We start from the raw sequence: 23,772 nt of genomic DNA, 5'->3' as shown, positions 1-23,772 counted from the left end.
TTTGATGTCCCACTTGCTGCAGAGTTTGTCTCCCAGTTAATATCTGGATATTTGAAGTCTCCCATTACTATTGTGGTATGCTTCCTACATACTTCTGTGAACTGGTTGGCAAAGAGTTCATCTATTTCTTCTGATTGGTTGGGTGGTCTGTAATATATACCAATGGCAATATCATCTTTTCCCCCTTTTATATTGACCCATATGCATTCTGGAGGGATTTTATCTTTCATCACGTGCATTTCTGTAGATATGTAGTGTTTTCTTACATATAGTGCAACTCCCCCTCCTCTTTTTGTAGATCTATTTGTATCCATCCATCAGTCCATTCCAGTCATGTACTATTGCTTCTAGTTCACCCTGTTTGTTCCCCAAGCTTTGAGCATTGGTATATAAACATTTAAGACTTTTATGCCTGTCCGTGGGTATGTTTCCTGGATCTCCTGGTTGTTGTGTTTTTTTCTTTTTTCTCATCATTCCTTACTTCTTTGTTTGATTTCTTTTCTTGGGATTTATGACTGGTTTTGTGTTCTACAGATTCTAATGACTGGTCAGCCTTCCCCCTCAATTTTAGTTTAAAGTTTTGTAATGAGTTGGACCAGTCTTTTTCCGAGTATATTTTCCCCTATTTTCTTGAGATGCAGCAAATCCCTTTCCAAGAGTCCTTCTCATAGGAAATGCAGTCCATGGTCCAGGAAACTAAAGTTTTCTTGATGACACCAACCTTTTAGATTTATTTCTAGAATTCTTTTTTTTCCTTAATGGGTGTTAGCGGCCTTTTGTTGGGAGTATTAATGAGAACACTACTTGTGATCCTAGCTCCTTAACCTTATTGCCTAGTTGCTTATAATCTCTCAGTATTGTGTTCAGGTTCTTTGCTGTGTCATTCATCCCAATGTGAAGCAGGAGGAAAGGGTAGTAATTTGTGGGCCTAATTATTTTGGTTAAGTTCTCAGCCACGTCTTTGATTTTTGCTCCAGGGAGACAACATACTTCCTTGGATTGTATATAAGGCCTGCAGATGGCTGGTTCTGTTCCTTTGAGAATAGAATCTCCTATTCTCACCTTCTTTTTTGGGGGGGGGGAGTGCAGTCTGAGATGCTTTTCTGTATATCTCAGGTGTGTTTGTTGATGTGACTTTTTAAGGGATATTTGATGCTGTTTCTTTGCTAGGTGTCTGCATGTTTTCTTTGAGGGAGAGGTTGTGGATCTATGTATTTCCATCTAGGGGGAGAAATTGATTGCTCAGTTTTAATGGGGCTGCTTCTGGTTGGGTTAGATTGGGTGGTAGGGATTTGTTAGATGTATGCTGCTTCTTCCTTTGATTGTTGTGTTTCCTTCTATGTGTGACATACCTCCATTTGTCTTCCTCCAAGGGTCTATCAGTAGAGTCAAATCCTCTGGGAGTATTTTGTCCATTGTTTGATTCCATTTGGGTATAGCTTTCTTGTGTAGGTTGGAATTTGGCTAGAGTTGCCTCTAGATCCCTTATTTTTTCCTCTAGCAGTTCACATAGTTTACATTTAATGCATGTATAATTCAGGTGTCCTTTGGGCATAAGCACATGTATTGTATTGCATACCACAATAGTATCCATCACCTATTCCATGAGTTTGTTGTTTGAAAATCCCTCTTTTATGGTTGATGGATGTGCTTTGCTGTTAGCCATGTTTCTACCTTCTCTATTCTAGGTAATTAGCAAGTAGACAAAACTTCCAGTCTCCCTCTGGGCGGAAAGTGGTTCATATTTGCATCATTGATGCAACATTCTAATGGGTGGAATTTGCATGACACACAATTTGTTACCTCCCCATTGCTTTTCCTCATAGATACCTTCATTACAATGTTTCTGTTCTCGGACAATTCTTTGTGTAGTCCCTGAATATTTAGTCACTTACTATATCTAACCAAGAGTTGGGATCTGAGAGGTCAGATTCCTCAGGAGAAGAAGTGGTGGAGACACGGGACCACAAGCCTCGCTGGTCAATGGGCGTTGGAAAGAAAAGTGAGTGGGGAAAGGAATCAAGAAAGGTGACCCTGAGACGGGGGGGCCAAGCAACCAGAATGGAAGCAGGAGATGGAGAAATCCCTACACGCAAGTGAAGAGGGAGAAAGCTGGGCACCGTACTCAGACTGGATCCTAGAGAAATCTATTGACCTGATGAAGAGAACTCTCAGCTCCCTAGGAGAGGAAAATCCTGAGCCCTACGGCCGCCCCAGCTCCTGGAAAAAGGGAGAGACACCGAGGGGGAAGTGGAACGTGCAGCCCTAGGGACATCTGCTGATCCAGTAGTCCCCACCCCCTACCGAACCACAGATGGCGATCTGGACGGAAGACACTACCACCAACAACGGAGGCACCGATCCATTCCAAGACGTCCGCTGTTGGAGGTGAAATTCAAAGGGGAGCCAACACGCTTGGGGTTTTTCCTAACCCAAGTACTCAGCTACATGGAGGAATACGGGCGGGACATCCCCAGCGACAAAGCCTGCATCCAGATCGTGCAATCTGCCCTGGACGGACCGGCTGCAGATTGGGTGGTGAACTTGCACGACTCCAATGCCCCAGAACTCAACGACTTCAAACGTTTCATGTCCTCTCTGAGAAGACGATTGGAAGACCCCCTGGCTGATCGCAAAGCTCGTGAAAGGATAAAAACGATGAGGCAAGTCAAACGCCTGGTGGCTGAATATATACAAGAATTCCGGGGGTGCCAGCTACCCCATTGCCAGCAAACTGAACTGGCCAGAAGACATCCTCCTTAGTCATCTCAAAGACGGACTAAATTATGACATATATGATGCTTGCCTGCCCCGAGGGGACCCATACCAACTTGAGGAATGGTACATCTTGGCACAGGAAGCAGAGATCGACATATTGAAGAGACACCGCCGAGGAAAACAATGGAGCCGCCCCCTGCCTGAGCTGACACACGAACCAGTGAAACCATTGGCTACAGCCAAGAAGCAAATGGGATGTTTCAAGTGGGAAGAGAAGGGCATCGAGCTGTAGAATGCCGCTCCAAAGCCCCCCAACACAACCCAGACAGATCCCCAATCAGCAAATCCGGAAAGTCTTCAGCTAAGCCAAAAGAAACTGCCATGAGAATGATGGAAATTGCGGAACCCCCACCTCTGCTCATCAGGGGGAAAGAACTCCAGCCTACACCACAGGGCATGTGGACGCCTCAGACGACAGCTCGGAGGGTGAACCCCTGGTAAGTGCACGCATCGCACCCATCCTCAAGACAGTGACTATATTTATTCCCCCCATGCCCGAAGCCATGAAGGTGAAAGCCTTAATAGACTCTGGCTGCACCCGCTGCCTCATTAGCCCGACACTAGTGGGGAATCTGGGCATTCCATCGAGGAGAATGGAAGAACCAATCTCATTTGGCCAGTTAGATGGATCCATAGCAGGGGTGGGTGCCAGCTACCCTAGCCACTCTACCAATACACCACTCCCTGGGCAAACATGAGGAGGACATAACGTTTGTGGTGACCCCAGGCATGGAATGCCCAATGATCCTAGGGATGGAATGGTTAAAAAAATGGAACCCTGGGTAAATTGGAGGACGACAGAAATCAAATTCCTGAAGGGGGACCCTATGGACTTAAAATCCCAAGGGGGGCTATCAGAATCAAGAATAGAAAAAGCATCCATGGGAATACACAGACCTTGCTGAAGTTTTCAGTGAGGAGAGGGCGAATGAGCTCCCCCCCCACCGACCCACAGACTGTGCCATTGAATTCAACCTGGGGCAAAACTCCCGAAGCCCAGATTATACTCCATGAGCCCAAAGGAGAAGGAGGAAATGGAAAGATTCATAAAAAAAAACCTAGAGAGAGGGTTCATTGAGCCAGCCAAGCCTAAAGTGGCTGCCCCAGTTCTCTTTAGAGAGAAGAAGGACGGCTCTTTACGCTTATGCGTGGATTATAGGGCCCTGAATACAATCAGTGAAAGCAACCTATACCTTCTGCCCCTCATGAAAGACATGCTGTCACACCTCTCGAAAGGGAAAAAATTTTCTAAACTAGACCTAAGGGAAGCTTACTATCGCGTGAGAATTAAGGAAGGGGGCAAATGGAAGACCGCATTTAACTGCCCCATGGGGTGCTATCAATTCAAAGTCTTGTCATTTGGACTACAAGGGGGCCCTGAAGTATTTATGCAATTAATCAATGACGTTCTAAGGGTGCACCTGTTTAAGGGGGTCCTTGTTTACTTGGACGACATTCTTATCTTCACCAAAACAAAAGAGGAACATGTCAACCTAGTCAGAGCGGTTTTAAAGAAACTGCGAGCCGCCCACCTATATGCCAAACTCTCAAAATGCAAATTCCACCAGGAAAGGATAGACTACTTAGGTTATCGCATATCCCCCCAGGGCATTGAAATGGACCCAGAGAAGTGGGGTGGGTCCTTACAATATGTCCCAGCTGCCAAGATGATTCCTGATCTAGCCAGTCATCTAGACCAGGGCTTTTCAACCAGTGGTATTTGTACCACCTGTGGTACATTGGCACCTGGCAGGTGGTACACGACCATCCTAGAAGTGGTAGCGAGGGAGGGGAATGAGCTGAACCGACAGCAGCACCGCACAAGCCTGAATGAGAAATGGCTAGAGCTGCAGGGCTGTCAGGGCTCAGCAGAAGCACCTGGATCAGCACCAGCTGATTGGCACTTCTTCTGATTGGCATTTCTTCTGATTGGCACTTCTTTGGGGCTCAGCAGAAGTGCCAGAATCAGCACCGGATTCAAGCTCTTTCCTTCGTGGGGAAGGAGGTGGGAAGGGGGATGAGATTTCCATGTTCCTCAAATCTTGGGCAAAGCAAAGCAACGGGAACTGGAAGTTGCCAATTGCCTGGCCAACAGTGGTGGACTTTGCTGCGCTGTGCTGAAAGCGCAAGGCAGAGGCGCCCCTGAAAATGGAATGGAGGGAAAGCAAAGTGGAAGGGAAATCTGAAACCACCCGAAAAAAAAACAACAACCCACCTCCAGACAGGCTTTTCCCCTCCTTTCTGAACATGAGGATTTGATCCCCTGAGAAGCTGCCGTCACCGCCTGACCATCTGCTGAAGGAGCTTGGGAGGAGGAGAGCCCCAGGACCTTTGCCTCCTTGGGCTGCCTGGATTCGGGAATGGCTCGTGCAGCGCAGAGACCTCTTGCCCAGGGCTTGCAGTGGCTCTTCCTGGCCGCCCTGATGGTCCCCTGTGACGGGCGAGGGGGGGCAGCGAGAGGAGGGGTGCCGCCTGCTAAGGGGACTTTGACTTGTACTTCATTTTGGATAAGTGGCCAGGCATCGTGGTGGCTGTGCAGGATGAGGCTGGGCTGCGTGGGGCGCTTTGTTTCAGGAAGGAGCACAGCAGCCCTGGAAGTTTTTCAAAACTCTGCAGCTTTTTCCCCCTTTGCTTTGGGTGCCCAATTTGGACAAAAAATGCCTGGCGGATGCCTCATTCCTCTTTCCTCCGGAGACGTTTGAAGGCCAGGCATCACGGTGGCTGTGCAGGATGAGGCTGAGCTGCATGGGCGCTTTGTTTCGGGAAGGAGCACAGTAGCCCTGGAAGTTGTGGGTAGATTTAATTATCTTTCTTCCCAGCGTTGATCCTGGCGCTTCTGCTGAGCCTTGACAGTCCTGCGGAAGGAAGGAAGGAAGGAAGGAAGGAAGGAAGGAAGGAAGGAAGGAAGGAAGGAAGGAAGGAAGGAAGGAAGGAAGGAAGGAAGGACTCTTCCCGACAGTAACCACAATGCTAATGCGGCCCTCAATGAAATTGAGTTTGACGCCTCTGATATAAAAGGTTGTTAAATGAATCTGGTTTCAATATTGACTTTGCTTGTCAGAAGGTTGCAAAAGAGGATCACATGACCCTGGGACACTATGACCATCATAAATATGAATCAGTTGCCAAGCATCCGAATGTAAATCATGTGACCCTGCAGACACTGAAATGGTCATAAGTGTGAAAAATGGTCATGAGTCACTTTTTTCAGTGCCATTGTAACTTTGAACAGTCACTAAGCGAACTGTTGTAAGTCGAGGACTAGCTGTACTTTAATCACTTTTTTCTTTTGGTCAAGTTTTTGACACCTCGCTAGGCGACTGGTGGTACTCGGATATCGTCATATCCTAAAAGTGGTACAATGGATGAAAAGGTTGAAAAGTCCTGATCTAGATGACTGAGAAGAGAGAATATACCTAAGAAGACAATATTGTTATTGCTACCAATAATAACATATTGCTCAACAATTATGTATTCTCTTCATATAGAAAAAAAGATGGAAGCAGTAAGTTGCAAACAAGTCATGAGAAGCCACCTATCTTGGGTTTTAGTAGAGATTTATCTTTAGGTGATTTCTCCCCCCCCCCCTTTTTAATGTTCTGATTTATTTTGTATGTTTTGGAGGTGAATTTTAAGTACGGCAAAGGGAGTGACTAAATAAATGTTAGGACCCCAAACAAATTCCACGAGGAAGGGCAATTGCACAACGAACGTCCCATTTAGAAGTTTATGCTCTTTCGCTGCGATCACAGCAAAGGGAAATAGTTTGTGAAAAAGGCAAGTTCTCCCTGCCCCCCCCCCCCCCTCAGCGCCGCCGCCGCTGCTTCTATAGCAACCGGCCGAGCAAAGAAAGGAGGAGCGGAGCTGAAGCGTGGCTTTACTATCGGCCGCTACGGTAGTTGCTAAGGAGGGCGCGCGGGGAGAGCTCCGCTGTGCAACTGCAGAAGCAGTTCGGTTTCTTCAGACGTGGAAGTGGGGCGTGCTTCACGTGGCCCCGGGGCGGAGGCAAGAGAAGATAAGTTCGCCTCGCGGCACACGCGCCGCGGTCGTTAAGGGCCTGTGCTACTGGGGCCCTGGCTGCAGCAGAAGGCTCATTCCCTGGTCTCTTGCCCGGGAGCAATTTTCCTCCAAGTTTAATGGCGGATAGACAGACGGAGAACTCTTCCTGACTCCTTTTTCAATAGGCTTTAAGAAAACCAATATCGGAGCAGAAAGCCAAACGCAAGGGAAGGTGACAAAAGACAATGTCGCATAAGTAAGTAAAAAGCAAAATAGTAAAATTTTGCAAAAAGCAATGTCGCATAAGTAAGTACAAAATAAAACAGTACACATTTTTAAAATGTACAGTGCCACTATTGGGTGTCAATTTAGCTCAGTTCTAGTCCCTGTTAGAGCCCCTACGAAATTAACATTGAAGGATGATGATTGGGCAGAAAACTATTACGAAAAATAGGAATAGGTTTGGCTTCACTTCGTATCTAGATGTAAATACTTTTAATATTGTGCCGCTTGTTTATTTATGTAACTCTTATAACTGCAATTTAATAGCTAATTTGTTCTTGGCGAGTGTTTATTGCAAACAAACAGGGTAGAGTGAACTCCCATTTTCTACGTTTTTATTCCATTCGCCTCTGCCTATCTGGCCTTTTCTCACGTTTCATTCACTCCTTAGATTGAAAAACGGGTGTTTCAGACGGAAACTCCATCCTTGTTTTGAAAAACAAAATACAGTTTTAGAAATTTAAAATATTCCAACTGCATTACAGGCTGAGTTGTATTTTGTTCTTTTAATGGTGAAATAATCATTTCAGGACAGTCTTTAATAGTAGAATGCCATATGATTTTTTTCTCTTCAATAAAGAAATGGGTGCAGTTTATGAAATCAGACTTGACTCCTTGCCAGTATGGTTTATAACTCATATTTTATTGGAAATATATGAAAGGTTTTAAGAAATGTTTACTCTCTATTTTAATAAGGCATATATCATGATCCTTTATGAATTGCATAAGGATCATAGTTCTCTGCAGTACTTTTTCCACAGGAACAAAACTAGTATAGAATGTGATTGCAATCTGCATGCATTATGAATGCTAGTAAGACACACATTCATTTTTCTTGTATGAAAGATTGTTTTTATAACCCCCATCTTTTTTTATAAATTCTACATTTTTACATAATTTGTAAGGAAAAGGAAAGGTAAGGTAAGGAAAAGTTCCAGAAAAGGGACTCTGAATTTTAGCCCAGTATTGTCCAACTTTCATTCACGCACACTAGTTCCATGCAGGATAGCCCCACAAAATGTAAGAAATTTCTGTTGGAGCTGTGATGGCCAGGGCTAATAAATTGGCTGTTAAGGATTTAAGGTGTTAGGAAGTATAGAAATAATCTCACTTTCTTATGGTTTAATGCCAGATCAAATTGAAATTGCCTAGACTGACTTGCAACAAAAGGTTTTGTTGGCTTGAAAAAGGGTATAAGGTACGGTACTATGTGAGTGACTCCAAATTATACACAAATTCAACCCTGTTCATTTATTACTGAAGCAATAAAGGAGTATGCATTGAAGTACTTTTACACTCACTGTTTGGCACATTAGCCTTTTATACAGTATTCAAACAAAGAAGGAAAGCAGTTAGTCAAAACTTTATAAATATATGTGACATCTATCCTATAATATATGAATGGAGATGTAATTGTAATAAATTATAATAGCACAGGAGGTGTGTTTTAGAGACTTCATCATAAGGTAACAATAGTTCTAACTGCCCAATCAGTTTTGCCTGGTATTACCTTTCAATCCTGTGATTTCTAACTTGCTGAAATTAGTTTCATAACCTCTTTTCTGGGGGAGGCCAGAAATTATAATTGGGACCTTCTGCAAGCAGATCTGCTCTTGCCTCTGAGCCATAATCCTTCATTTTGGAAATATTGTTTTTTTTTATTGAAAATTTTTATTTTTTAACATACAAACATTATAAAAATATAATAAAATTTTAAAGTAAAATAAATTCATAAGCAACCATTATCTATACTACCTTTACCCCCCCTTACCTTCCCTCCCACCCCCAACCCCCCTCCCTTCACTTCCCAGATCAGAATACAGGTTTAATAATAACAAAATTTATAATAATAAAAAAAGAAAAGAAAAAAAGAAAAGAAAAAAGAAAAGAAAAAAAATATCATAATTAACCTTTAACTCCATAACCCATAAAGCAATTCTCTATAATATTTAATATTCATTCATAAAATAAATGAAACTTTTTAATTCCATACTTTTTCTGAATATAATCTATCCATCTTCTCCATACAATAATATATCTTTCTTGTGTATGATCCTTTAAATAAGCAGAAATTTTTGCCATTTCTGCAAAACTAGATACTTTAAATATCCATTCTTCTAGAGTAGGCAAATAATCTTTCTTCCAGTATAAACCTACTAATAACCTTGCTGCAGTTAATAAATTCAACATCAAAGTAGTTTCTTTTTCATTTAAGTCAACAAAAATACCAAGTAAAAATAGTTGAGGAGTAAACTTTATCTTTCTTCTAAAAATCTTTTGAATGTTCCACCAAATCATAATCCAAAAAGCCTTTACTTTTTTGCAATTCCACCAAATATGAAAGTATGTCGCATCATTATTGCCACATCTCCAACATTTGGGCTGTATATTGGAATACATACAAGATAATTTTTTAGGATCTAAATGCCATCTATAAAACATTTTATAAAAATTTTCTCTCAAATTTTGAGCTTGTGTAAATTTAACATTTCTTGTCCAAATTATATTGTTAAGCGTCCTCTAGATCAGCGGTTCTCAACCTGTGGGTCGCGACCCCATTTGGGGTCAAATGACCATTTCACGAGGGTTGCCAAACCGCAGTCCGCCATTTTTTCCCCTTTTCCTTAGCTGTGCTACTCCCTTTTATTCTATTGGCTTTTGAAAGCCAATAGAATAGACTCTCTTGAATAGAGTCTAATTCTGTTGGCTTTCAAAAGCCAATAGGAATTGTCCAGGCTGTCTCTGCCCTGCTGAGCCCGTCAAAAGTCCCATTCTGCAAACGGTGCTGCAAGTTGTCTGCAGCGAAGGCGAGCTGCCTGGAAGTTTCCACCCCTCCCTGCTTAGCAGCTACTAAAAATGTAAGTAAAAGAGGGCCAGGGGTGGGAGGTGGGAGGCCGGCGGGCACAGGGAGGGTTGCTGGCGCGCGTGGGGCCTGGTGGCTGCCTTACCTCCCTTGGGCTGGGCCAGCTGGTGGCCCAGCCGGTGGTCAGCCTGCTCCATCTCTGCCACTTGCCAGCTACGCCTCGGCCGGCGCAGGGGGCAGTACCACGCATGTGCAGTGCTCCCGGGCAGGGAAAGTCCTCGACTTACGACTGGTTGGGTAGTCCTCGACTTACGACTGGTTGGGTAGTCCTCGACTTACGACCGGTTGGGGTCGCGGCATCAAAAAAGTTGAGAACTACTACTCTAGATAGTAGCAGTAAAGTATGGAAAACATCTTAGTAGGAATGGGGAAAATGGATATATATGCCCAAATTTTAATTGGATCAAACTCTTTTTAATCTACTAATATAATACTGAACTTCATAAATACATGGCACAACATAGAACTAACCCATCAGGACAAGATTCAGCAGTCCATCTGCATTTAAGAAAAAAAGGCCACATTTTGGACAAAGAGGACCACTGATTTGAAAGAGGGGTCAAAGAGGCCATCTGTATCAAAATTAAACAGCCTTTTCTCAACAGAGAGGGAGCGATATGAAATCATCTATCTTCAGTCTACAACACAGTCCTTTCAACAGTTCCAAGAAGGTTCCACATCCATTTGCACTACTCAGGTGACCCTGACGACACAGATAAACCTCCAGGTCAGTGGTTCTCAACTTGTGGGTCGGGACTCCATTTGGGGTCAAACGACCATTTCACGGGGGTCGCCAAACAAGGCTGTCCGCCATTTTTCCCCCTTTTCTTTGGCCACGCCCCTGGCACCCAGTGATGTATAAGTGGTTGGGGGTCACCACAACATGGGGAACTGTATTATGGGGTCGCGGCATTAGAAAGGTTGAGAACCACTGCTCCAGGTGGCATCAATGACTCTCTAAAAGAATACAATTGACCTGCAAGGAATATAAATCCTTCCATTAGCTACCATCTAGTCAGAGCTGAAGAAGCTTCTTGGGTGAGAAGTAAAACATCTTCAAAGAGAAAAAAGAAAATCCAGTTGCCTCGTGAAAAAGCACCTTTGGGACAACCATGACCTGGATGACTGAGAATCTCCATAGACATTTGAAAATACTTCTTTTGGAATCCTCAGAACAGAATCAGCTCTCAAAATACTACAATGCCTCATTTGAGCAACCTTGCATTTCTTTGGCATACTTTCCTACTTTACCAACAAATATAAAAACTGTACTTTAAAATAGTCTCTTTTATATTTCTCTGCCTGAATTAGATAAATTAAAAGAAGGTACATATTCACTTTAATGAAATGTACTGGGTTTTAAATCTAAATTAAATATCAAAAACTAATTTATTTACTTAAAAATACTTAGCATTTATTTGTCCTGGGAAGAAAGTTATAACTTAGATAAATTCAATTTATTCAGCCAAGATAACAAGTGATTGTTGGTGATGCACATTTTAAGTACTGAAATAGTCAGTTGCACTGTAAAAAGAAACAATATATAGGCTTTACCAAGTAAAACTTATCTTTACATTGTCTGTCAGCCTCTTTGAGATAAGCAGATTCGCATAATGGGGATTTCTAGGAATGTTGGAATAGCTTCCTTAAACAAAATCCATGTTTTCATGGATTTTGAAGTAGGAAATAAGCTGCACAAAAAGCATTTGCATGAATCTATGAACAAGCATGGCTGCTTTAAGATAGTAGAGATAGGTGCTGTATGGAGTACCCTATATCAGGGATCCCCAACCTCCAGTCCATGGACCAGCACTGGGCGCACAAACAAGCAAAGCCCCATCCACAAGATGCAGGCAGCACACAAAGCCACATACCCTCTAGTCCACGGAAAAACCTCTCTCCACGGAACTGGTCCCTGGTGCCCAGAAGGTTGGGGACCTCTGCCCTATACGCTGCAAAGCACTCATTTTTCCTTCAGTGTAGTGCTGCACATCCCTATTAGAAACTACAAGTAGTCCATGACTTATGACCACAATTGAGCCCAAAATTTCTATTTCTAAACAAGACAAGTGAGTTTTGCCCCATTTTATGACCTTTTGTGCCACAGGTGTTACGTGAATCACTGCAATTGTTAAGCTAGTAACATGGCTGTTAAGTGAATCTGGTTTCCCCATTGACTTTGCTTGTCCGAAGGTCGCAAAAGGTGATCACATGACCCTGGGACACTGCAGCCATTATAAATACATATCAGTTGCCAAGTATCTGAATTTTGATCACATAAGTAAGGGAATGCTGCAATAGTTATAAGTGTAAAAAATGGTCATAAGTACCTTTTTTCAGTTCCATTGTAACTTTGAATGGTTGGTAAATAAATGATTGTAAGTCAAGGTCTACCTGTAAGTCCCCTGAATAGAACTTGAAGGAACAGCTTTTTTGAGAAACTAAAATAAGTCTCTTTCTTAAATTGATAACATAAGGACAATTTTGGTTTCTGTATAATGGATACTTCAGAGATGTTTGTGTTCTGCTTCACCATATCCCAAGTATTTAGAATTTAATGAGACAGAAAATTTAATGGACCTTCTGTTTTTACTGTCTCAGCTGGTTAAAGTATGCAATCCCAGACTGTTAATCTGGTCTCTTTAAGCAGTTTATACCTAAACTAAAGCTCTGTTATATGTTGAAATTCTAGAATTCTGCTATTTTTGAATCCTCTCCCTCCCCCCCAAAAAATAAATATAGCCACAAAAAAAAATAAATTTGCTGAATTAGAGTATTTCCTTCTGTGTCTGTTATTATTAGCCTTTTTAGATGGTTACTAAAGTTTGGCTCTTGATTCTACTATTCCTATAGTTTCAGATTTCATGTTTTTCTCATAACTGACTGACATCTTCTCCAAACTGATGAGAAATAATTCCTACATGTAGAAAATAAGATATTAAGAAATTATAATGCAGCATCTTCCACAATATTTCCTCCTATATGAAACATTAGTTATTTAAATTAAAAATAATTATTTAAAACTTTTGAAAAAGAGGAAAATTTTTCTTAAGGTTTTCTTTTTTCTGAAAAATGAAAATGGGGACCTTTTCTTGGAAACAACATGGATGTTGTGTGATAGTGCCTCCTTCATGGGTATTATTTTAATCCTCAATCTAGTTTATAGCCCTGGATTTGGAGGACTAGAATAGGGCTTTTCAACCTTTTCACAGATTGTACCACTTTTAGGACATGACAATATTTGAGTACCACCAGTGCTTAACAAGATGTCAAAAACTTGATGACTAAAAAAAGGGGGGAATTTGGGGTTTTACTGATTAGATTCATTTGCTGTTATAGAAATGGCTAGTTTATAATATGGAAAAGTAAAAAGTTGAGGTTCAATGTTTATGCTTCCTTCTATTGCAACAGAGAAAGTCAGTTCTTTTTCCCTTCTCCCCCTCACTTTTCCCCCTTTTTCCTTCCCATTGTGTCCTACTATTTGCTTTTGTACTTTTGTATTTTATTCTATAATCTAATAAAATATTACAAACTGTCAGAAAAAAAAGAAAAAAAATACCAGTTCTAATTTCTTTGGTGGCTGTTCTTTTGCTGAATCACTTTCCCTTTGCACTGACAAATGTATAATGAATTTATCCATGTTTATTAATATGCACCACTACCAGCTAGCTCAGGGGTCTTCAAACTTGGCACTTTTAAGACTTGTGACTTTCAACTCCCAGAATTCCTCAGCCCTCATGGCTGGTTGAGGAATTCTGGGAGTTGAAGTCCACAGGTCTTAAAGTTGCTAAGTTTGTAGACCCCTGAACTAGCTGGTTGGCCTTTCTTCCTCTCTCCCTTCTGAGTTCTCCTTCCACAGTGTAGTAAGAATGCACCCCCTTCAATCCCTTCCCTGTACCCTTAAAGACACAGGAATTAAGTGCAAAGCAAGAAAGGCTCACAAAATAAATACATAAACTCCGGGGGGGGGGCGTTCTTTAAGCTGCCTCAGGTGTGTCATGTGTCACAATGTTGCAACTCGAGACTGAAAGGCTCCGGCAATTGCAAAAGGCTTTAGCCTTAAATTAAGCCTGTTTACCTTCAAAGAAAACTTTCTAAAACCCATAGACCAGCGGTTCTCAACCTGTGGGTCGTGACCCCTTTGGGAGTCAAACGACCCTTTCACAGGGGTTGCCTAACCTCCTGCGGCTCCGGAGCCTCCTCCGCCATTTGCAGAGAGAGACAGAGTCAGAGAGGCACTTGCGCTTCCCTTCTCTCTCTCTTTCTCTCTCTCTCATGCAGACTTGTTCCCTCACAGAGCTCCTGATTGGCCCTGCAGTCAGGTGCCCTGCCCCCTGGGAGAAGGGTGGCCAGGAAGGCCCTTTCCCTGGCTGGCCCGGTCCGAGGTGCACATGGCTGGGGAACTGCACAGGGAAGCCCTGGGATCTCTGCTGGGAGTGGCCCAGCAGAGCCTCCGCTGAGCGGGCCAGCCCTCTCGCAAGCCGCGGCCCCAGTTGACCAAGCAGCAGCAGAGCCGGAGATGGAGGGTGAGTGGCAGGGGTAGGGAGGGGGCTTTGAGTCCGTGGAGCACCTCCATGAAGCAGCCTCCGGGCAGGTAGTGCAGCCCCCTGGCTTATCTGCACCAGGTGGAGGGGCAGCTGAGCCGGCCACGTGTCTCCCCAGGCCGGGTGGCAGTCCCGGCTGGGGCGGTTCCTGGGCTGTCCCTGGGCTGAGCCAGCCATGTGTCTCCTGGGCCAGCAGGGGCGGTGGCCGGCAGGGGCTTCCTGGGCAGTTCCCGGGCCACTGAGCCAGCCATGCGTCTCCCCGGGCTGGGCAGCAATCCCGGCTGGGGCGGCAGCTAACAGGGGCATTGGTTCCTGGGCCGTCACTGGGCCGCCGAGCCGGCCATGTGTCTCCCAGGCCCAGTGGCAGTCCTGGCTGAGGTGGCGGCATTGCTTCGGTCCCGGTGGGGCTGGCGGCTGGCGTGGCCGGTGGCCGGCAGGGGCATTGGTTCCTGGGCAGTTCCCAGGCCACTGAGCCAGCCACATGTCTCCACAGGCTGGGCGGCAGTCCCGACTGGGGCGGTGGCATCGCTTTGGTCCCGGTGGGGCTGGCGGTGTCCCGGTCCAGTCCATGGTGCCCCAGGCGCCTTTCAGTGCCTTCTGCTGCCTCCTGCCCCCCCCCCACACTTGTCCTTTCCGGGACCTCCACCCATTTTCCCACTCCCGGAGTAGGAGAGGAAGTGCTGCTTTCTGGGCATGGAAAGGGGCTTCCCCCTCCCAGCTCCCATCCACCGGGGTGGGGGCACTCCTCTGGACCAGGATTGGAGTTGTGCAAATCGCAGCACGCCTCCTTTCCCTCTGCCCAGCCTGTCCCGGCTCACCCTCCTGCAGCAGGCAGAGCTCGGCAGGATTTGGCCCTGGAAAGGCCGGCCAGCTGGCTGGCCGGGAAGGCTGAGCAGCCCCAGTGAGGGAGTCATTCCTGCCCCGTGGCCGACTGGCCAGGAATCTTGTCCGGTTTGGGGGCTGCCTGACCGCTGTGGGGATGTCCGCGTCAGCCGCCTCTTGGCAGGCCCGCTAATTGTGAGCTCCCAGCCGGCTTCCTCCGTGAGTCAGGGGCCTGGGACTCGTGGAGCTGCCCCTAATTGCACCTGGGAGGGCCCGACCAAACCTTGGGCTGACTTGCATGGCTCCGAAATGCCACTTGCCTGAATTCTTTCTGCCTCCTGGGGGGAAGTTGCGCCTCATGGCCCAATTATTATGGGCATTATTCCAATGTGTTCACTTAATTTGGATGCTTCTGTTGTTTTTATTGGTTTTGCTGTTATTACTCTTTTAAAAAGTTTTTAGTATTTTTAATTGTAATACATCTTTGAACTCTAACCTGCCCAGAGTCACTGAAAGGGGAAACCTGAGATATTGAGGGGAGAGGAGAGGAGAGGAGAGGAGAGAGAGAGGAAAGAGAGGGGGAGAGGAAAGAGAGAAAGAGAGAGAGGGAGAGGAAAGACAAAGAGAGAAAGAGAGAGAGGGAGAGGAAAGAGGAAAAAGAGAGAGGGAGAGGAAAAAGAAAGGGAGAAGAAAGATAGAAAGAGAAAGGAAAGAAAGAGGGAAGAGAGAAAGGGAGAGGAAAGAAAGAGAGAGGGAGGAAAGTTAGGAAAGAGAGGTAAGAGAAAGAGAGAGGAAAGAGAAAGAGGGAAAGGAAAGAGAAAGAGGAAAGATAGAGAGAAAGAGGAAAGAGAGAAAGAGGGAAGAGAGAAAGAGGGAGAGGAAAGAGAGAAAGAGAAAGAGGAAAGAGAAAGAGAAAGGAAAGAAAGGGAAGAGAAAGAGGGAGAAGAAAGAGAAAGAGAGGAGAAAGAGAGGAAAGATAGAAAGAGGAAAGAGAAAGGGAAGAGAGAAAGAGGGAGAGGAAAGAGAAAGGGAGAGAGAGGAAAGAGAAAAAGGAAAGAGAAAGGGAAGAGGAAAAAAGGAAAGAGAAAGGGAAGAGAGAAAGAGAGATGAAAGAAAGAGGAAGAGAAAGAGGAGAAAGGGAAACAAGAAAGAGGAAAGAGAAAGAGAGAGGAAAGAGAAAGGGAAGAGAGAAAGAGGGAGAGGAAAGAGAGAGGGAGAGGAAAGAGAAAGAGAGGAAGAGAAAGAGAGGAAAGATAGAAAGAGAGGGAATAGAGAAAGGGAGAGGAAAGAGAGAAAAAGAGAGAGGAAAGCATAATGACTATACTTTAATTATGTTCAATTTGTAACAATGAAAATACATCCTGCATATCAGATATTTCCATTACGATTCATAACAGTAGCAAAATTACAGTTATGAAGTAGCAACGAAAATAATTTTATGGTTGGGGGTTACCACAACATAAGGAACTGTATTAAAGGGTCGCGGCATTAGGAAGGTTGAGAACCACTACCATAGACAGATAAGGGGGTAAAACTAATTACATTTGTTTAAAGGGATTAAACCTACAGAAATCAACACTTTGGACTCATTGCTAGTCTAAAATATAGACTAAAATATTCCAATAACCAAAGCAGACAAACCGAGCCTCTGAATTACAAAACGCTGTAAAAACTGAACAAAAATCCTTATGGTAACCCAATCAAGCTGCCAGCTGATCCAGACCTAAATAAACCCACCTCCTTTCCGACATGCTCGTCTGCCAGCTTTTCATTTCCTCAGTGCTGATTGCATTATCTTGGCTGGAGAAAACGAAACAGGGGGCCTTTTCTTCCAGCAACAGCTGCTGCTTCTTCCCTGTTTCCTCCCTGCCTGCTGAGCTCTCTTTCTCTTACCCTGTTGTCTTTTTTTCCCCAAACCAACTTCTTTTATAGCCTCTCCTCTCCTTTACCCCCTTTTTCTTCAGTTCACCTCAAGCTCCATACTGCTTCCAGAAGTGCCAATCAGCTGGAGCCCTGCTGGCTCCTGGGGCTTCTGCTGAGCCCAGAGAGTCCTGCAGCTGTAGCTGCCTCTCCCTCAGGCTTGGGTCACTTCGGCTCATTCCCTTCCCCCGCTACACTTCTCTAGAATGGTCATGTACCACCTGCCACATGGCAAAGTATCATAGGTGGTACATGTATCACCAGTTGAAAAGCCCTGGACTAGAAGATCTCCAAGGTTTTCAAACTAAAAGACTTCCAAGGTCCCTTCCAACTCTGTTATTCCTGATGATATTTCCTGATGATCTGTACAAATGAACAGCTGCCATTCTCAGAATGTTTTAAATCTTTAAAGCAAATGCGTTGTCTGTTACTGAGTGGGACAGGCAAATAGTATCTTCCTGATTTTTTTTGCAGCCTGGTATTTTATGATGCTTCTCATCCATCTCAGATCCCAACTGCTTAGATTTTTGAGGTCAGGCAAATTTGTCTAATCACTGTCAAAGATGTAGAGATCCAGAAGAAAAAACAAGAAAATATCAGGAAAAAACATATCTAATTCTTTCAAAATAAAACTGAAAAATTCTGAAAAAAAACCTTGAAACATTTTTCCTTTTGGTTTGAGCAAAAGTTTTTAAAACAAGCTCCTGCTTTTTCAAAAATAAAAATAAAACATGTTTTGAATAAAAGGATCTGTAGCATTTAAAGATGTTTATTTTAGACATATACAACATTCAAAATCCTGTCTGTTGATACTCATCACAGCAAATCCCATTTTCTGTCTTCTTGAGGAGAATGAAATGCTACTCCATAACACTTTGTCGGGAGGTACTGACCACTAGGGATGCCAGTGGGTAGTAAAAGTCAACTGAGTGGTTCACAAACCAGACAACTCAGAAATGTATAACAGATCCTGGAGCTGAGGGCAGTAGAAAATGATATATCTAGGTCAGTGGTGGCGAACCTCTGGCATGGGTGCCAGAGGCGGCACTCAGAGCCCTCTCTGTGGGCACATGCGCCATCGCCCCAGTCCTAGGCCATCAGCTGGGTTTTATAAACCTTTTCACTTTAGGCCTCTGCCGCTGTATGCAAAAAAAAAAAAAAAGGTTCAATCAGTCAATTTCATCTTCTTGTGGAAAAAAAAAAGATCTTGCAAAGTTGGAATTGATTGATTGAACTTTTAAGTCCCACCCAGTCTGTCGTTACCACTGCAGCCACACCCAGCCAATGGGCCATACCCCCCCAGCACTCGATGATGCATAGGTGGGTTTTGGGTTGCAGTTTGGGCACTCAGTCTCTAAAAGGTTCGCCATTACTGATCTAGGTATTAGAATGAAGAAGCAGAAGGAGCTATAGAAAAAGGTTGGCCAAAGAAGAAAATCAGATAAATAAACTGGAGAAAATAGTAAATAACTCAAGGCAAACATAGAGTTGACTGAACTCTCCCCGAGAGCCACAAAAATGAGAGCCAGAGGCAGGGACTTGACAAGAAACATATAGGAAATAAGTTTGGTCTCCTGGCTCCACCTGACTATGGTGTGTATGGCAAAAAGCACAAGGGAGGATTATCAGAAAAAATGCTGAAAATTTATGCACTAATCACATGCACAATGATAGCAATGCCATCATTGCTAATTTACTTGAGAATTGATACAATCCTTTTTTATTGTGTTATTTCTATGCTACACACTCCAAAGATTTTAAGCAATCAATAATACTCCAAAAAACACAGCAGATCAGATGTTATTTATTCATCATTGAATTATACCATCCGTTTTCTTTGTAAAAAATAATGTGGTTGGCTAACAACACTTTTTTGTAATAATTTTGCCAGAGTTATAGCATAAAGTATAACTGTAAAAGACTAATGCAAACTAAAAGAAATATAACTGATAAAAAGAAAAATGCCTGAGAAATGGAAAAAAGAAAATATATAAGACTCCTCTTTCTTCAGACAAGTTTAAACAACTTCAGTAACTTAAAACACCTTCTCTAGTATTTCAATAAAAAAGAAAAAAATATTCTTATATCTCGTACCCAATCAACAATCAAATTGTAAAACTTATCATTCAAATCTAATCAGCAAAAGTCTATTGGGAGCTATCAGAAATATTGTAGTAACATGAATATTTTAACCTTAATCAAATAAATAAGTTTTATGTTTTGAGTTGGTGCAGTGGTTAGAATGCAATATTGCCAGCTAACTCACTGCTCATTGCCAGGAGTTCGATCCTCACTGGCTCAAGGTTGACTCGACCCTCCATCCTTCCAAGGTTGGTAGATTGTTGGGGGCAATATGCTGACTTTGTAAACTACTTAGAGAGGGCTTTAAAGCACTATGAAGCGGTATATAAGTCTTAAGTGCTATTGCAATTATCATTTTTTGTAAAAAATGTCTCTCCCTATTCATGAACAAAATTTTAAAGCTGTATTATTCAATCCTGGTTAAAAAGAATTCCTTAATAGCTACCAGAAAATAAAAATAGGTTTTCCCCTATTTTCCCCCAAGCTATCTCCAGAAGTAATATTTGCAAAAGCTTTGCTATTGTACCGTGTTTCCCTGAAGGACCTACCCCCCAAATAAGCCAAAGCTTAATTTTTGTGGGTAGGCCTAATATAAGTCTGATAGCAGCATGAGGCTTGTTGTGCTGATCATGCCGCCGCTGCTGATTGCAACAGGTGGTCACACAACTCATACCAATCGTACCGCAAGAGGCTGCAGTGACGCGATTGGCGTGACAAGCTATATGGTGTGAGCAGTAGCAGTGCCAACCTCTTCCTACAGCGAACATCCAGGAAGCTCAAGGCCCAAGCCGGGCGCCTGCTGCCCAGGCCCCCAGGAACCCCGCACTGCCCTCTGGGGACTCCTGCATGGCCCGAGTGAGTCAGCAAGGCTCCTCCATTGGATCAGCCTCAGGTGCCCGCCTGGTCCTGCCCCCCTCCACCGAAAACCCTGGATCCCCCCAGCCCTGCCCAGGAGCCCCTGACATGAGTGCCATCGAGCTGGCTGTGCCCACCCTGGCCACCACCATCCAGACGGCTGTGAGCACCCAGCCACACACACCCAGCCCCCGGAGGGCAACAACAATGCTGATGCGGCCCTTAATGAAATCGAGTTTGACACTTCTGACTTACATGAAGGGCTACTGGCAAGGGATGGAGAACCTCACAAGAACTGAAAAGAATATATTCAGAAAACGACTGGCTCATCTCATTAGAAGGGCTTTAAACTAAAATTGAGAGAAGAAGACCCCTCAATTCAAGACCTTTAGAACCTGTTTCCAAGCAAAAACCACTAGATAATCAAAGATATAAGGAGGTGGGGAGTAAAGAGAAAGAAGAAGAAAAAAGGAAAAACACAGTGAAGTAGTGATGGAAAGGAGAAAAAACCCAGATACAAAGTAGGAGATATAAGAAACATACCTAAGATATATAAAGGACTTAAATGCCTATACCCTAATGCTCAACGTTTAGGGAACAAACGGTGAAGTTGAAATACTAGTACATGAAGGTAAATATGATATAGTTGCCATTACTGAAACATAGTGGCATGAAACTCATGATTGGAATATCCTGATGGAAGGATACTAAATATTCAAAAGAAGCAAACCTAACAAAAGAGAAGGTGGAATTGCATTATATATAAAAGACCACTACATCTCTACAGAAATACATAAAACCAAGGGTGAAAACCTAGAATCCATATGGGTCAATATAAAAGGAAAAATAATGACATTGCTATAGGCGTATACTGCAGCCACCTAACCAAGCAGAAGAAATAGATGAACTTTTGCTAATCAACAAATGTATGCAGGAAACATACCACAGTAGTAAGGGGAGACTTTAACTACCCCTGATATCAACTGGGAGACAAACTCTGCAGCAAGTGGGACATCAAACAGGTTCCTAACCAACTTAGTTGACAACATTGTCATCCAAAAGGTAGAGGAGGGAACTAGAGGAAAAGCTATACTAGACCTAATTCTTACTAATAGAGAAGAAATGACAGAGTGAGTTGAAATTGCCAGAACTTTGGGCGAGAGTGACCATATCATATTAAAATTCAATATAATGCAAACACAAGCAATAGAACGTAACACAACCAGTCTCTTAAACTTTGAAAGAGCTGATTTTAAAAAACTCAGAGCCTAAGAAAAATTCCATGGATGAAAATCCTAAAGGGGAAAACAACTCAAGAAGCATGGGAAGCTCTGAAAGATATGATCATAAAAGCACAGTCCAGCACAATAGAAAAAGAAAATCCAAGGAGAAACCAGCATGGTTGCACAAAGATTGCTCTAATAAACTGAAAGACAAAAAGGATAATTACAAAAATTGGAAAGAGGAAGCCATAACTAAGGCAGAATACCAGCATATAGCCTGAATCTGCAAAGATAAAGTCAGCAAAGCTAAGGCTCAGAATGAACAAAGACTTGCAACAAAAGTCAAAGATAATAAAAAGTTTCTTTCAACGTATAAATAACAAGAAAAGGAAACAGTAGATCATAGCAAGGAAGTAACATGCAGTAGAAAGAAAGCAGAACTGCTTAACTCATTCTTTGGATCAGTCTTCAGGCAAAAAAGAAACTATAGCTCAAACTACCAAAAACCAAACTGTAAAAGACAGGCTAGAAATAAAAATTAAAATAAGCAAGAAAATGGTTAGAGAACACCTATCTGATTTTGACGAATATAAATCACTGGGACCTGATGGTTTACATCCCAGAGTTCTGAATGAGCTGGCAGATGTTATCTCAGAACCATTGTACCATATCTTTCAAACATCCTGGAACATCAAGGAATTACCTGAGGATTGGAAAAGAGCTGATGTGGACCCCATCTTCAAAAAAGGAAAAAAAAAAAAAACAGAGCCAGGAAACTATAGAGCAATCAGCCTACTAGTCCACAAATTTTGGGAAATTATTGACCTCCCAGATAAAATGTGTTAATTATTACATATTTTGATTAGATGAATTAGAAAACAGGTGATAAAGGTGCTGGTTGGCTAAAGTTTTCAAGATATTTCACAATAAAGATTTATACACAAGTGAGTATATTTGGCTACAAAGGAGAGAGATGTCTAATGATCATGATGCCTCATAACGTCTCGACAAAGTATGGTAGAACAATAAAAATGGTACCACATGGAAGCATATAAATTTATCTTCATTTTGAGACTAAAGATTATTACTGAACTATACTTTATTGTTCTTTTATTGCAAGGTACATTTGTCTTGGTCAGATCTACACATCATACAATTACATCTAGTGGTTTGTGACAGTATCATTGCCTAACATTTCCAAGGAACAGTTGCATGATATTTTCCCTCAGAAGCCAAGATGCCTCGAAATCATGTAAACAATGCAGATAACTTCTGCTACATTTGTGGCGAGGTTACATTTGCATCTCAAAAGTGCAGTATGATGACAGTGGTAAAAAAGACATACCACCTATATTTTGGATGCAAAATAGGGAATCAGGACAAGAGTTGGGCCCCTCATTATTATTGCATTATATGTGCAACTTATCTGCGACATTGGCTAAACAAGAAAAACTCCATGCCTTTTGCAGTCCCAATGGTGTGGAAGGAACCCACCAATCATACTAGCGACTGCTCTTTTTGCATGGTTTCCGCAATTGCAAAAGGGATCTCAAGAAAGAAGTGGACCATGGAATATCTAAACATTCCCTCCGCACTGCGTCGTGTACCCCATGGTGAGGACTTGCCAATTCCAGATCCACCAGAATCCTACTCTCTAGACTCAGATGATGATAAAGACGATGACCAGGATGCAGCTGATCCAGAGCCATCAGTGTCAATGAACCCAACTTTAGTCCACCATATGCTCCTCCTGAACTACATCTAATTTCACAGAGTGAGAGACTTCCGGTCTTGCCCAGTAGCACAGCAGTCGAGGGGTTTGGTCCGTGCCCTTTGGCTGATTTTCTTCTGTTAGGGGACCCTAAATGGGCCAGAAGCTGCTCCAAAGAGGCGGCAAAGAGGGAAGTCCTGGGGACCACAGAGAGATGGCAGTCAACCCGATCGGTCCAGGAGAAGCCTTCCAGAACCAACAGGAGAAAGGCTAGCCTAACTTCAGAGTCTAGCCCAAGCTACAAGCAACCAAAGTCAAAAGCAATATTTTAAGCTGATTGTAAACAGCACGTTTGAATCTGGGTAAGAACATCGATTTTTTCTATCCTACTTATCAACTTTCCTGAAGGAAAAAAAAATCCCAAGAAGCAAAAACACCTCCAAAACTGAAGGAGCAGGATCTTTGACCCACACTTTTACTAACGGAAGCAGAGAATTAAACCTTTTATGGAGGACCAAAACATATTGAAATAAAATGAAATGACTATAAAACCTAAATTTGGATAAGTTTGAAATTGCTGAATGGTTACGATTTTCATTTTAAGGGCAATTGTTTATTTTAAAAATTTGAAAAATAAACTGGTGCTGACTCTAGTGGTGGATGAAGACTATGATAGCTATGGCTTTCATACAG

At 43.1% G+C, this 23,772-nt stretch overlaps 1 protein-coding gene across 14 annotated transcripts in view; it reads left to right on the top strand.

The window, feature by feature from the left end:
* Positions 1-6,643: 6,643 nt before the first annotated feature.
* IQCA1 (IQ motif containing with AAA domain 1) overlaps positions 6,644-23,772 on the top strand; it is a 230,963-nt gene continuing 213,834 nt past the window's right edge. For all 14 annotated transcript variants that reach the window (XR_005554642.1, XR_005554640.1, XR_005554639.1 and 11 more), the window contains exon 1: positions 6,644-7,033. Coding sequence is in view for 9 of the 14 variants with exons in the window: in XM_039326226.1 (XP_039182160.1) it covers positions 7,023-7,033 (11 nt within the window). In the remaining 5 variants the exon portion in view is untranslated. The remainder of the gene's footprint in view (positions 7,034-23,772) is intronic.

Source organism: Crotalus tigris, unplaced genomic scaffold (genome assembly GCF_016545835.1).
Source record: "Crotalus tigris isolate CLP2741 ecotype Arizona unplaced genomic scaffold, ASM1654583v1 scf7180000024340.7048381, whole genome shotgun sequence".
Lineage (NCBI taxonomy): Eukaryota > Metazoa > Chordata > Lepidosauria > Squamata > Viperidae > Crotalus > Crotalus tigris.
This window is presented reverse-complemented; position numbering and strand designations above follow the sequence as displayed.